At 43.3% G+C, this 14,454-nt stretch overlaps 1 protein-coding gene across 2 annotated transcripts; it reads right to left on the bottom strand.

The window, feature by feature from the left end:
- Window positions 1–9,179: 9,179 nt before the first annotated feature.
- Window positions 9,180–14,057, bottom strand: LOC311146644 (nucleolar protein 9-like). Of its 2 annotated transcripts, none has more exons than XM_084183174.1 (11): window positions 14,019–14,057; window positions 12,778–13,116; window positions 12,420–12,656; window positions 12,079–12,306; window positions 11,888–11,995; window positions 11,582–11,723; window positions 10,998–11,190; window positions 10,478–10,738; window positions 10,117–10,329; window positions 9,849–9,954; window positions 9,180–9,425 (listed from the first exon to the last, which is right to left on the bottom strand). In XM_084183174.1, the coding sequence occupies exons 2-11, from the start codon at window positions 13,079–13,081 to the stop codon at window positions 9,271–9,273; spliced, it is 1,947 nt and encodes a 648-aa protein (XP_084039300.1). In that variant the 5' UTR covers window positions 13,082–13,116; window positions 14,019–14,057; the 3' UTR covers window positions 9,180–9,270. The 2 variants fall into 2 exon arrangements, with proteins under 2 accessions (XP_084039300.1, XP_084039301.1); XM_084183175.1 differs by having other exon boundaries at window positions 13,193–14,027.
- Window positions 14,058–14,454: the final 397 nt, after the last annotated feature.

Here is a 14,454-nt window from a genome sequence, read left to right as displayed (position 1 = left end):
ACACAGCCGAAGCCACAGATCTATTGGTGAAAGATAGTTAGCAACTGATGTTCATCGGTGCTAGATCGAGTAGATCCAGGTGAACTCTTGAGATGGAGTGGGAAGATGGGGGTAGGGGGAGATGGGGATGGAGGAGTGATGGTTGCTTGGAGACTGTTGTCAAGGAGACAAGGAGTCCCAGAGTCGTATGGCATCTGTCTTTTTATTTGTTTAGCATCTTTTGGAGTAGGTTGTTTGTTTTTTCTAGAAGAGAGAGGGACAGAAATAGATAGCAGTGAGGTGCAGTCTGTGATAAAGTAAAAGTAGGGGGGAAAAGGATAAGCACATATTCAGCCTAGGGCTAATGAGAGCGATTTAATACACATCTCTCACACACATACACAGTGCACACACGCACGCCTGAACACATTCACAAATATACATTTCAAAATCACACAAACTTTAAAATTGCTGTGGATTCACTGTCACACTGAACACACACTGCATAATGATAACCTACAATGTTAGACTACAGGGGTGAAGCTAAGAGGGAAACAGAAAATGAGACACGATTCTTCACTGAAACCTGATCAGTCTCAAATCGTGACGGATGCCAGATACCTTCTCTCCCTTCGATAATGACTCATTCTCTGGGCATAGACAGAAACAGACTGGGCAAATGAGCAGGAGGGATGGGGAGAGAGAGGTATAGTAATATCTATGGCAGAGATAATTTTTATTTGGACTAATCTTCACAAAAAAAAAGTAAATAACTTTTTAGTAAATTGGAGTACATCTAAACACTGTGTGTGTGTGTGTGTGTGTGTGTGTGTGTGTGTGTGTGTGTCGGTGTGTTATAAAATAGGTAATTTAGCAGGAGGGAGGGGATGGAGTATAGATGAAGGCAGCAGTACTCCACTACTAATAGCTACCATGTACTGAAGTAACTAAGACATTGAGTAGCATTGAGTGATGCAGCACAGAATCACAGGGGAATGGATGTGATTTATTTTCATGGAGCACTGCCACATTGTACCCCAAAGGTCAGTGTTCTGCCGTCTCTCATCAGTGCATATACAGTGGCTTGCGAAAGTATTCACCCCTGTTAGCATTTTTCCTATTTTGTTGCCTTACAACCTGGAATTAAAATTGATTTTTGGGGGGTTTGTATCATTTGATTTACACAACATACCTAGTACTTTGAAGATGCAAAATATTTTTTGGGGTGAAACAAACAAGAAATAAGACAAAAAAAACAGAACTTGAGCGTGCATAACTATTCACCCCCTATTTCCCTGTATTTAGCACCATCCATCATTCCTTCAATTCTGACCAGTTTCCCAGTCCCTGCCAATGAAAAACATCCCCACAGCATGATGCTGCCACCACCATGCTTCACTGTGGGGATGGTGTTCTCCGGGTGATGAGAGGTGTTGGGTTTGCGCTAGACATAGCGTTTTCCTTGATGGCCAAAAAGCTCAATTTTAGTCTCATCTGACCAGAGTACCTGTTTGGGGAGTCTCTCACATGCCTTTGGCGAACACCAAATGTGTTTGCTTATTTTTTTCTTTAAGCAATGGCTTTTTTCTCGGGCACTCTTCCATAAAGCCCAGCTCTGTGGAGTGTACGGCTTAAAGTGGTCCTATAGACAGATACTCCAATCTCCGCTGTGGAGCTTTGCAGCTCCTTCAGGGTTATCTTTGGTCTCTTTGTTGCCTCTCTGATAAATGCCCTCCTTGCCTGGTCCATGGTGGGCGGCCCTCTCTTGAAGGTTTGTTGTGGTGCCATATTCTTTCCATTTTTTAATAATGGATTTAATGGTGCTCTGTTGGATGTTCAAAGTTTCGGATTTTTTTTTATAACCCAACCCTGATCTGTACTTCTCCACAACTTTGTCCCTGACCTGTTTGGAGAGCTCCTTGGTCTTCATGGTGCCGCTTGCTTGGTGGTGCCACTTGCTTAGTGGTGTTGCAGACTCTGTGGCCTTTCAGAACATGTGTGTATGTATACTGAGATCATGTAACACTTAGATTGCACACAGGTGGACTTTATTTAACTAATTATGTGACTTCTGAAGGTAATTGGTTGCACCAGATCTTATTTAGGGTCTTCATAGCAAAGGGGGTGAATACATATGCATGCACCACTTTTCCATTATTTATTTTTTAGAATTAATAAAATAAAATAAAATCATTTCACTTCACCAATTTGGACTATTTTGTGTATGTCCATTACATGAAATCCAAATAAAATTATATTTAAATTACAGGTTGTATTGCAACAAAATAGGAAAATCTTCAAGGGGGCTGAATACTTTTGCAAGGCACTGTAGAGCTGATTATGAATACACACTAATAAACAACATAGAGCTTCTGAGGATAGAGAAACACACCACTAAATACAGTGCACTGTGGCTGAAATGGGTTATTCTTATTCATGCAGATTTTGTTGCATAAGAATCGTGTCCCACAGAGTACAGTAGAAACAACGCATCAGGCTAAGTGATTGCATTGTGGGAGCAAAAGTGGCAAATCAACCTCAGTATGGTCTGAATGCTCACTAAATGGCCACTAATCCCCCCTAATGTTGATTAATAGCAGGTCAAGAGGCAAGAGTAAAGCCATGTGGTTTTTAAGCTATTTTTGGCTAGGGAATTCAGAATGGGTTTATGGCATTAGTACTGATTTGAAGGTTTGGACATTGGCCTATTATTGAAACAAAATCATACACAATATGAAGAGAATAAACTAAACTGACCGTATTGATGTAATCAGGTCAAAATTACATTTCATCAATTGAACTTAGACCAGGACCTCAATCATAGAGAACAAGCTTTGAGTTCGAAATCAATAACATATCATTTATTTTACCGCCAATGCCATCAGCCTATAAGCCCAATATGACAGAAAAATAACTCACAATTACATGATGTACACAGAATTATCCATACAGATATGTGCTTTATGAGCAGATTAATGGTGATGTCAATGCATTATCATTATCTGATTATTTGCTATCACACTGCCATCTAGGGGAGAGTATAGAGCATTGTGTGGCCATATTGGTCTATTCTTCAAATGCTGAGTTGGAAAGAAGAGGTCCTTTTTACCAGACCTTCATAAAACAATCAGGTAAGTGCTCCCAGTTCCAGTTGCAATACCCCTATGACAGGTGCTTTCTTGTTGCAATACCATTATGACCAAGCACATAGTGGAACATCATTAGATTGACAATGGTGGAGGATCTAACCAAAACATTGATTAACCAATACATTTATTGATTCTTAACAAAAAAATATCAAATAAGCATGACATTCTTTTCGAATAGTGCAGATGTGATGCAAGTATAAAGCACTCACATTAATCATTCAAGATTTGTTTGTAAATAAATAGCTCCTTCAAAGAAGTGCTTCCATAGATTGTTAAATCTAATAAAATGTGCAGTAAGTAAAATCAATTGCCTATTTTAGGGAAACGCTGGGTGAAAAAAAAAGTTTAGTATTCTATCAATCTCAAGTGACAAACAGTCCTCCTCCTTTCCTTCATGCCTTATCTACATAAGCTGATCTGTCTTGACAACCTTTTCCACATACATCACACTGGTGTGGCCTCTCCCCAGAGTGGATCTTCTCATGCCTTCTGAGGTGTATCAGCTGGGTGAAGGTCTTCCCACATTGGGTACAGATGTGTTTTCTCTCTCTCCAGTGTGGCCCAGCTGGTGGCTCACCAGCTGCCCTAGGTAGAAGAAGGACTCTCCACACTGAGCAGTGGTAGGGCTTCTCCCCACTGTGGAGCTATTGGTGCTTCTTCAGGAACGCTACTGAACTGAAACTCTTCTCACAGTCAGGGCAATCATACAGCTTTCTTTCACTTTGGTGATTCCGGACATGGAGTTTGAGGTTGTTGGTGAGCTAAGGGTTTTCCCGCAGTATGGGCATTTGTACTCTTTGGCACCGGAGTGGAAGTCTTGGTGTTTCTTGAAAGTGTATTTTCTAGTGAACGTCTTGCAACACTCACAACAGTGAAATGGTCCCTTGGTGGAGTGAACGATCTGATGTGATTTCAGAGTACTTGAATTATTAAAACCCATCCCACAATAATCACAGCTGTAAAGTTTCTGATTGGCATGACTTTTCTCGTGCCATTTGAGGCTGTCAAGCCGTTTGAAGGTCTTTCCATACTGCAGACAAGAGAAGGGTCTGTCCTTTGAGTGAGTTTTCCGATGGCCTTTCGGAGTGGCCGAGTGTCGGAAACTCTTCTCGCAAATGGAACACTTGTATGGTTTCTCCTTGGTGTGGCTACGGAGGTGTAATGCCAGATCACCAGAGCAGCTAAACCTCTTCTCACACTGGGCAGAAGGGTAAGGTTTTTCAACTGTGTGAGCTCTGTGGTGGTTTTTCAGAGAATTGAGATAGCTGAACATCTTCTCACATAGGGTACATTCGTGTGGCTTCTCTCCGGTGTGAATTCTCATGTGTGATGTGATGTGAAATGAGAGGCGAAGGCGGAAAGTTTGCTCACATTCAGAGCACTGAAATAGTCTGTCTTCAAAGTGTATCATCTGATGTGTAACAAGCTCATGTTTTTTTGTGAAGTCCTTGCCACATTTTTAACAGTGGAAGGGTCTTTTTCCAGCATGTTTGTACATATGATACTCAAGGTTAGACTTTCTGGTGAATGTTATGTCACACAGAATGCAGGAATAAAGCTTTTCTCTAGTGGGAAGAAACGTGTGCTCCTCCAGATGGGTTACAGTCTAGGCACTGATGAGGTTTGCATCCAGTGTGGGCTCGCTCGTGTTTTTTCAAGCCACTCCTCTTGGTGAAGCCCTTTCCACATAAAGTGCAGTGATACGACTTCTCTCCTGTGTGGCATCGACCATGATACAACAAGGTACTTATCTTTGTGAAGCCTCATACTGTAAGCAAGGAAACAGCTTCTAACCAGTATGGAGTCGCATATGAAGCACAAGGTCATCCTTATTAGCATAGCTCCTCCCACATGTGGTACAACGATGAGGCCTATTGCGTTCATGGGTGCGTTTGTGAGGCTTGAGCTCACTTTTGCTTCCAAAGCTTCTCCCACACTGAGCAGAAGGCTGTGGTGGAACGACAGGCACGTTTCTGACTGGATGTGTCTCATCTGGTTTAGTGTCTGAGTACAGCTGACCTTTGGTGACTGAGATTCTCTGTAGTCTGGACCTGTGCTTGTTACATCTTCATAACTCGCTGTATGGGGCTGGTTGAAATTTTGGTAATAACATGGGAGTTGGAACACTTATGGATCTTGGTAGGCCGACTGTAGGCCCCTTGTTCCATCTTAATCAGACTAGAAGAGAGTAAAGAGATGTCATAGATAGGACAAGTGAAATGCTAAAAATAGAGAACAATGTAAGAAGAGGAGACATATACATACCACTATATACCTTTTCTTGCTTCACAGCTCATTCTGTTGAATTTAGAGTAAATATCCACAAACAACATCTGTGATGTTTGTGAGAAAAAAACCCCAGAGAATATACATAAAATAACATGAAAAAAGTTATATGCACAACCAAACATCTTGAGGATTCTGTTATTTGATAGAGGGTCAGTCTGGCTCTTACCTCCATGGTGATAGGCCTCAGCTCTATCCTCACACTTAATCCCATCAGTCATGATAGAGGAAGCTGATATCGCCTCTTCAACTGGCTCAGCTTTCACCTTTACCATCAGACAACTCTGGACTTTTTACCTTTGGCAACAGGCGATCAGGATGGTTGTCTTTTAATTCTTTATAACCTGTGTCCTCAAACTTTCAGTCATATTGTTGGTAAAGCTTCTTAGGGTTGTTGTATTTACAAAACAAGACTTCTCTCAAAGAAACTGGACATTCAAGGGAGGTTGAGCTTCTCCAGTGATGATGCAAGCAGTTCTTGCAGAAGCTATGGCTAGACCTTAAATTTTACCTCCAATTCCAAGGCCTCATTTATTGTCAAGAGCTAAATATTTGATGGAGAGCCTTTGTTGTTTTCCAACTTTCACCTCCTTTGACACACACCAGATAACCTTTTAATGAGGTGCCATCAACACACCTGCTGCTCAGGGCCACAATTTCCTGTTAGGTCATTTCCTCTTGATAATACACTGCTCAAAAAAATAAAGGGAACACTAAAATAACACATCCTAGATCTGAATGAATGAAATAATCTTATTAAATACTTTTTTCTTTACATAGTTGAATGTGCTGACAACAAAATCACACAAAAATGATCAATGGAAATCAAATTTATCAACCCATGGAGGTCTGGATTTGGAGTCATCCTCAAAATTAAAGTGGAAAACCACACTACAGGCTGATCCAACTTTGATGTAATGTCCTTAAAACAAGTCAAAATGAGGCTCAGTAGTGTGTGTGGCCTCCACGTGCCTGTATGACCTCCCTACAACGCCTGGGCATGCTCCTGATGAGGTGGCGGATGGTCTCCTGAGGGATCTCCTCCCAGACCTGGACTAAAGCATCTGCCAACTCCTGGATAGTCTGTGGTGCAACGTGGCGTTGGTGGATGGAGCGAGACATGATGTCCCAGATGTGCTCAATTGGATTCAGGTCTGGGGAACGGGCGGGCCAGTCCATAGCATCAATGCCTTCCTCTTGCAGGAACTGCTGACACACTCCAGCCACATGAGGTCTAGCATTGTCTTGCATTAGGAGGAACCCAGGGCCAACCGCACCAGCATATGGTCTCACAAGGGGTCTGAGGATCTCATCTCGGTACCTAATGGCATTCAGGCTACCTCTGGCGAGCACATGGAGGGCTGTGCGGCCCCCCAAAGAAATGCCACCCCACACCATGACTGACCCACCTCTAAACCGGTCATGCTGGAGGATGTTGCAGGCAGCAGAACGTTCTCCACGGCGTCTCCAGACTCTGTCACGTGCTCAGTGTGAACCTGCTTTCATCTGTGAAGAGCACAGGGAACCAGTGGCGAATTTGCCAATCTTGGTGTTCTCTGGCAAATGCCAAACGTCCTGCACGGGGTTGGGCTGTAAGCACAACCCCCACCTGTGGACGTCGGGCCCTCATACCACCCTCATGGAGTCTGTTTCTGACCGTTTGAGCAGACACATGCACATTTGTGGCCTGCTGAAGGTAATTTTGCAGGGCTCTGGCAGTGCTCCTCCTGCTCCTCCTTGCACAAAGGCGGAGGTAGCAGTCCTGCTGCTGGGTTGTTGCCCTCCTACGGCCTCCTCCACGTCTCCTGATGTACTGGCCTGTCTCCTGCTAGTGCCTCCATGCTCTGGACTCTACGCTGACAGACACAGCAAACCTTCTTGCCACAGCTCACATTGATGTGCCATCCTGGATGAGCTGCACTACCTGAGCCACTTGTGTGGGTTGTAGACTCCGTCTCATGCTACCACTAGAGTGAAAGCACCGCCAGCATTCAAAAGTGACCAAAACATCAGCCAGGAAGCATAGGAACTGAGAAGTGGTCTGTGGTCACCACCTGCAAAACCAGTCCTTTATTGGGGGTGTCTTGCTAATTGCCTATAATTTCCACCTGTTGTCTATTCCATTTGCACAACAGCATGTGAAATGTATTGTCAATCAGTGTTGCTACCAAAGTGGACAGTTTGATTTTTTTTGAGCAGTGTATAAACAAATCCTTATTTTATGGCAGTTTTTATGGTAGTTCCCAATCCAACTTATGTTGCAAGCAATAAAGGATTTTGGTAACACTTTATTTTAAGGGTCCATAGTAAACCATTTAGAAGGCATTTACAAACTGTTTGCTCACCATTTATGAATCATTACTCCCACATTTGTAAATGTTAGTAAGCTAGTTATTCACACATGTATATATATTTAATTAATCATCCTGTGTTGTGTGCTTATTCTTTTATCGGGTACTACAGGATTGTCTACCAATGGCATGCCCATCTTTTTGTGGGAAATTACACTGGTCACTCAGATATTTATAAAGTATACAGTGCCTTCGGAAAGTATTCAGACACCTTGACTTTTTTAACTTTACAGCCTTATTCTAAAATGGATTTTAAAAATAACAAAAACTCAGCAATCTACACACAACACCCCATAATGACATAATGAAGTGAAAACAGGTTTTTTGAAATTTTTGCAAATGTATTCAATACCTTATGTACGTAAGTATTCAGACCCTATGCTATGAGATTCAAAATATAGCTCAGGTGCATCATGTATCCATTGATCATCCTTGAGATGTTTCTACAACTTGATTGGAGTCCACCTGTGGTAAATTCAATTGAGCATCACATCTGGAGGAAACCTGTCACCATCCCTACGGTGAAGCATGGTGGTGGCAGCATCATGCTGTGGGGTTGTTTTTCAGCGGCAGGGACTGGGAGACTAGTCAGGATCGAAGCAAAGGTGAACGGAGCAAAGTACAGAGAGATCCTTGATGAAAACCTGCTCCAGAGCGCTCAGACTGGGGGCGAAGGTTCATCTTCCAACAGGACAACGACCATAAGCACACAGCCAAGACAACACAGGAGTGGCTTCGGGACAAGTCTCGATGTCCTTTAGTGGCCCAGCCAGAGCCCGGACTTGAACCTGATCGAACATCTCTGGAGAGACCTGAAAATAGCTGTGCAGCAACGCTCCCCATCCAACCTGACAAAGCTTGAGAGAAATGGGAGAAACTCCACAAATACAGGTGTGCCAAGCTTGTAGCATCATACCCAAGAATAATCGATGCTGTAATCGCTGCCAAAGGTGCTTCAACAAAGTACTGAGTAACGGGTCTGAATACTTAAGTAAATGTATTATTTCCGGGGGATTTATAAATAATTAATTAGCAAACATTTCTAAAAACCTGTTTTTGCTTTGTCATTATGGGGTATTTTGTGTAGATTGATGAGAATTATTTTATTTTTTTTACCAATTTTAGAATAAGGCTAACGTAACAAAATGTGGAAAATGTAAGTCTGAATACTTTCTGAAAGCACTGTAAATAGCACTCACTTTAGATTAGGGACTGCAACAATACTTTACTAATGATTAGTAAATTATTTATTAATGTGAGAGTAATGATTGATCAAGGGTGAACACAATTTATAAATGCCTTATTACAGACCCTTAAAATAGCGTTACCAGAATTTGTATAGTAAAAAATGTGTCTATGGATTTTAATGAGTGAGATTTGGACATTATCACTCATAATCATGCATACAACTGAAGAGTGGATGATTTAACACTTTTTTATTTGATCATGTAGAAAAATCACATAGAAATCCCATAGAAGACAATTCCCAGAACCATCTCATCTTCTCACTCCAGAATGTCACTAAAGAGCTTCCTCTTCTTTGATTCGCCCGTCTGCACTTCCTGCCACTGGGCCCGCCTCTTCACAAAGTGGGTCAGGGCAAATTTGGCCCAAACGTGACGAGCAAACTGGCCTGATCTAAGCTGTGTCTCACAAGTCACTGAGAGAGAAAGCGAGAGGGTGAGAAATAGAGCAAGAATTACATTAAAAACATCAAAGCACATGGTTTAAAACAGCGTTTCCCAAACTCGGTCCTGGGAACCCCAATGGGTGCACATTTTGGTTTTTGCCCTAGCACTACACAGCTGATTCAAATAATACAAGTTTGATGATGAATTGATTATTTTAGGGCAAAAACCAAAACATAAACCCCTTGGGGTCCACAGAACCGAGTTTGGTAAACGCTGGTCTAAAACTCCCCCCAATGTGGTCCAACCTAAGACAGAATTCCATTATATTCTTGCAACAACCCCAAACACAATTAAATCAATACTAACCAGTAAACTGTGAGTAGCTACTAGCATCCCCATTCTGGGTTGACAACTTAACTTCAGCAACACTAAACACATTTTGTAGATCTTACCTAATTCCTTAGCAATGCTCTGTCTCTGGGGGACAGTGGCGCTGTTCCAGACTGCCTCCAACACACGGCTGCCATACCTGGAACAGGCCATTTGGACATACTGGCCCTGGGAGCCAAGTAAGGACATGGCAGGGAGAGGAAATGGGGGATTAGGAGATTTGGGGACTGCTGTGAGAATGTGATCAAAGAAAAACAGTCAGCTTTGGACCATGACTAACAGTGAGAGGAAGTACTTTGTTCAGGTTTTCATCTCTCCAGCAAGTCCTACCTCCAGTCTCCTCAGGATCTTTCCCCTCCCCTTATCGCTGGAGGATGTCACCAGGAGCTGCAGAACATGGCTGCCTGATTGGTCGGTTCCCAGGGTCAGGTGGTCAGCGGGGGTCAGAGAGCGTAGGCTGTTTAGGAGCAGGGAGCGGTCTTTGAACTTGGCCAGTGACTGGACCAGACGGGAACCATGGTAACAGATAGAGGATAGGGGGCGCTAGTGAGGGAAGAGAGAATACAAAAGACGATAGTGTTGGTCTTTTTATGGACAGACACACAATATGCTTGGAGTCAATAAGCTGTGGTGTCAGATCCAAAAGTGCATTCAGAACATCAAGTTAATGTAGTAACTTTGAGACCAATACCTCTGTTTGTGTGTCGCCCTCTGCTGTCTCTGAGCTGTAGTACACCTCGTGTGTGAGCAGGGACAGGAAAAGAGGCAGGCAGGCGGTGTGTCGAGAGGCAGGTTCAGCACAGTGAAAAGCATTAAGGAGGCGTTGCATCATCTCTCCCTGTTTCTCCTCCCGCTCTGCACAGCTGTCTGTCAGCTGGACGATCACACCCATGTGACCTGCTGCCAAGATGGCCTCCAAACCATCGGCTAGCTCATCAAACACCTTCAGGAACTGTGGAGGAGAGGAAGGGAGAGAGAGGAAGGAAGAGACTGAAATAGTGGAGGTAGAGTTACTACTGTCATTGTAAACTTTTGTTCTGTTTTATCATGCACTCTGATAAATACAGATGAAATTCATCAGTATCTACCATCTTATGGATTTCAGGACTAATAGTATGGTATTTGTATGAATAATACTACTATGTAACCATGATGTATACATATAACTTAAATCACAGCAATAACTATAGGGGGTATACATATTGGCATACCACTTTGTAATTGGTGGAGGCTGCTGTCAGTCTCTGTATGGGGAAGTTGGCGATTGGATGGATGGCCAGGGTGACCAGCTGACCCTGGAGGTGGTTCTTATAGAGGTCCCGGAGCAAGGCCTTGTGGGATAACTGGATGACTATTTCAATTAGCCGACTAGAGGCTTGATCCTTCAGAAAGACCAAGAGAGGACTAAGAGAAAGAGGCAAAAGAGAGACAAAGACATAAGATATCCAAAAGTATAAAAAGTAGGGCCGGGGCGATACCAGTACAGCGATACTCGTTAGTAGTTACTAGTAGTTGCCTAGTTAAATAAAATAAACAGTATTGTGGCAAGGAAACCAAACATGAAGTGGATTTAACTTCTTTAGGAAAACAGCCCTAATGTTGCAAACAAACATTATGTTGTCATCCAGAGTCACATGTATTTATTTATTTCCCCAGCTACAGCACACAATATTTTATATCCAGCAGGTTTTTAAAGCACCAAAGAGTCAGCTTCGTGTTTTCATTTTTGGCCCGTAAAAAAATATTGCGACACTGGTATCGTCCCGCCCTAATAAAAAGAGGAATTCTCACTGACCTGACTCCAGGAGCAGAGCTGAGTGATGCCAGGTACTCCACGATACCTTTGGTGAGCAGCTTGCAGAGCTTGGGTCGGTTTCTGTGACACACCGTCAACATGGTCTGGAACACTGTACTAGCCACTGCATCCGTCACACACACTGACGGAGAGATGGAAGAGCAGCGATATATAATGTCATGCCCTTGTGACTTGCTTGCACGAAACATCTCCAATAGTATGTACTATGAAGATCTACTATGAAGATGTACTGTGAAGTGCAATGAGGGGTTTCAATGTACTGTAGCTTGATGACAGAATAATTACCATTGACATTGTCCATCAAGGAGGTAGACAGTGTTTTTAGTTCCCACCAAAATGATGTGGGCGCCTCAAAGTATGTCAGCTGAGTGGTGACATTCCTGTCCTTTACACCTGGAACAAAATACACAGACAAGATAAGTTATTGTGTGTATGATTATGTGTTTGGATAATCGTGTGTGTGTGTGCGTGTGTACCTGGGCGTGCTGTGTCGGTGCGGGCTGGACCGAGGCAGCCTGCCAGTACATGTATGAGCGTGCGGGCCACGTGGGAGCCATGTGTGTGTCTGATGAACTCTGCACAGTGCTCTATCACCACGTGACACAGGGACAGAACCTGGGCCTCTAGTATCCCACAATCCTCCCCTTCCATCTCTGAATCTCCATCTGTGGTAGCTGACTTGTCCTCCTCCGATGAGCTCTTTTCTAAGAGACAATATAAACAAGGAGATTTATTTCATGTCATTCTATTGTAACTATTATATCTTGACATTTCAGGTGCTAGGTGTTGTTTTCAGACTGGTCACATTTAGACCTACCTCTCCATCTGGGCATCTGTCTGAGGGCGCTCTCCACGACATGACCCCCACATTTGTCACATGACACCCTCTTGAAATCTGACCCCGATTCTCCGCCAAGCTCAGCCAGCACCTCCCCCACCTGGCCGGGGCTAGCCAATGGGAGCAGCCGCTGGAGGGTGACACTTCCTGTCACATCCATGGCAACCAGGGCGGCCTGCCCTTTGACCTCCGTCAACACGTTCTCCACAAAGAGAACTACAGGGGAGGAAGAAATTATGACGTGAAGCTATGTCGTAAAGGTCACTGCATTGTATGCTCATGCAAACATTTATGCACATAATTGACACAATCTCCTTCCCTGTGCAAGGGCTCTCACCTCTCTCCTCGTCCTCTGTGAAGCCTTCGCTGAGTCTCTCTCCCACTCTGCGGAAGTAGCCCACACTCAAGGCATCTAGACGCTTCCTGGCAACTCCTCCATCCCTACTTCCTCTTCCACCCGCTCCTCCTCTCTTTCTCTCTCCATCTTCTCCTCGTTCACCTGCTTCTATTCCTCTATTTTTCTTTTCATCTTCTCCTCTTTCTCCCGCTTCTCCTCCTCTCATTCTCTCTCTATCTTCAGGATACTTCCTCTTCAATCCTGCCTCTCTCGACTGGTTGTTTTCCTCAATCTTCGCCAGCATTTTAAAGTAAGTACACCAATGCAACTTGATTCATTCTGAAAGAACAATGTGCATGTTGTTGAATAAGATGAAAAACAAAAACCCCTTGGTCCCTCTTCAACTAATACTGACCAGCCATGAATGAGACAAGCGGTGCGTTCGTAAATTCGCACTGGCCATCTACTCCGATTTCAGAGCGCTCTTGTCTGTGTGCCAGAGCGCAGAATAACTGAGGGATTTACGAACGCACAACGCGCGTTGAATATGGCCGGTGTCATCAAACATTTGTAAAACAAACGTCCGCAAAAACGCGTAAATTGTTGACAGCAGCACAAGTTCAGTCACCAATGCTCTAGATAAAATGAAAACAGCCTAACCAGCTCTGCTAGGGCGAGTGAAATGGTCAGAGTGAGATGTTCTCATTTTTGTCTGGAAGTAGCTAGCTAACGTTAGCCAGTTAGCTTGGGTGCTTGACTGCCGTTGTGAGGTCAGAACGCTCGGATCAACTCTACTCCTCGGCCAGAGCGTCCATGAACGCGCCGACAGCGTAACGCTCTGAATTTACGAACGCCAAGAGCGCACTCTGGCACTCCAGATTGAATTTACGCACACACCCAAAATATTTTTGTCAGTTGAAGACACTTTTGATTATTAAAAACAACCTAATTTTAAGGAGCTGTCAATAAATTAACAATCGGAATCTTCTTCGGTTTAGCTAGCTACCAACAAGAAGAAACTGGTTTGGTTTAGCTAAAGTTAGCTAGAGTAGCTAGCTAACAAGAATATCCTATGGAAGAAATAGCTAACAAGCTAGATCACTGCGACCGTTCTCTTCCCGTTCAAATCGTCGAAATCTTTATGATTGTCTCATAACCAGCTATATGAATAAAAAACAAGACACACAAACACATAAAAGTTAGAAAACGTAACCACCAAGCTAGCTAACAGGACAACTCACATGTGAAACGGTGGTCTGTTGTAGGCGCGTGATGATGACGTCAGGTCGATTTCGTGCATTTTTCTCATCAACCAGCAGGGGGCTCTTGGGTTTGCTTCATTATCCCCAGGGCAACTGAACAAATCATGAATTATGGTTGCTGGTTGACAATTACAGTAGGTCTGACTGTATGAATGGGCTCTTTAATTGATAAAAAAATATATAATTGCCACAGTGTCTAATTTCTCCTGAGTCCAGACATTTCATCACATTACAGTAAAACCAGTGGTGTAAAGTACTTAAGTAAAAGTTATTTAAAGTACTAAAGTCGTTTTTTGAGTATCTGTACTCCACTACATTCCTAAAGAAAAAAATGTACTTTTCACTCCATACTTTTTCCCTGACACTTGTTACTTTTTGAATGCTTAGCAGGACAGGAAAATGGTCAGATTCACGC

The sequence above is a fragment of the Coregonus lavaretus genome (genome assembly GCF_964263955.1).
Source record: "Coregonus lavaretus genome assembly, chromosome: 19".
In the NCBI taxonomy this organism is placed as follows: Eukaryota; Metazoa; Chordata; class Actinopteri; order Salmoniformes; family Salmonidae; genus Coregonus; species Coregonus lavaretus.
Note: the sequence above shows the minus strand (reverse complement) of the source record. Positions and strands in the feature narration are given on the sequence as shown.

Bases quoted from the DNA above. Each gene is read 5' to 3' on its own strand.
- LOC311146644 (XM_084183174.1), bottom strand. From the start codon at position 13,081: ATGCTGGCGAAGATTGAGGAAAACAACCAGTCGAGAGAGGCAGGATTG. The intron at 11,724-11,887 runs GTAATTATTCTG...TCTCTCCGTCAG, and splicing joins CTTGATGGACAATGTCAATG to TGTGTGTGACGGATGCAGTG. The intron at 10,330-10,477 runs GTATTGGTCTCA...TTCCCTCACTAG, and splicing joins AGGGCGACACACAAACAGAG to CGCCCCCTATCCTCTATCTG.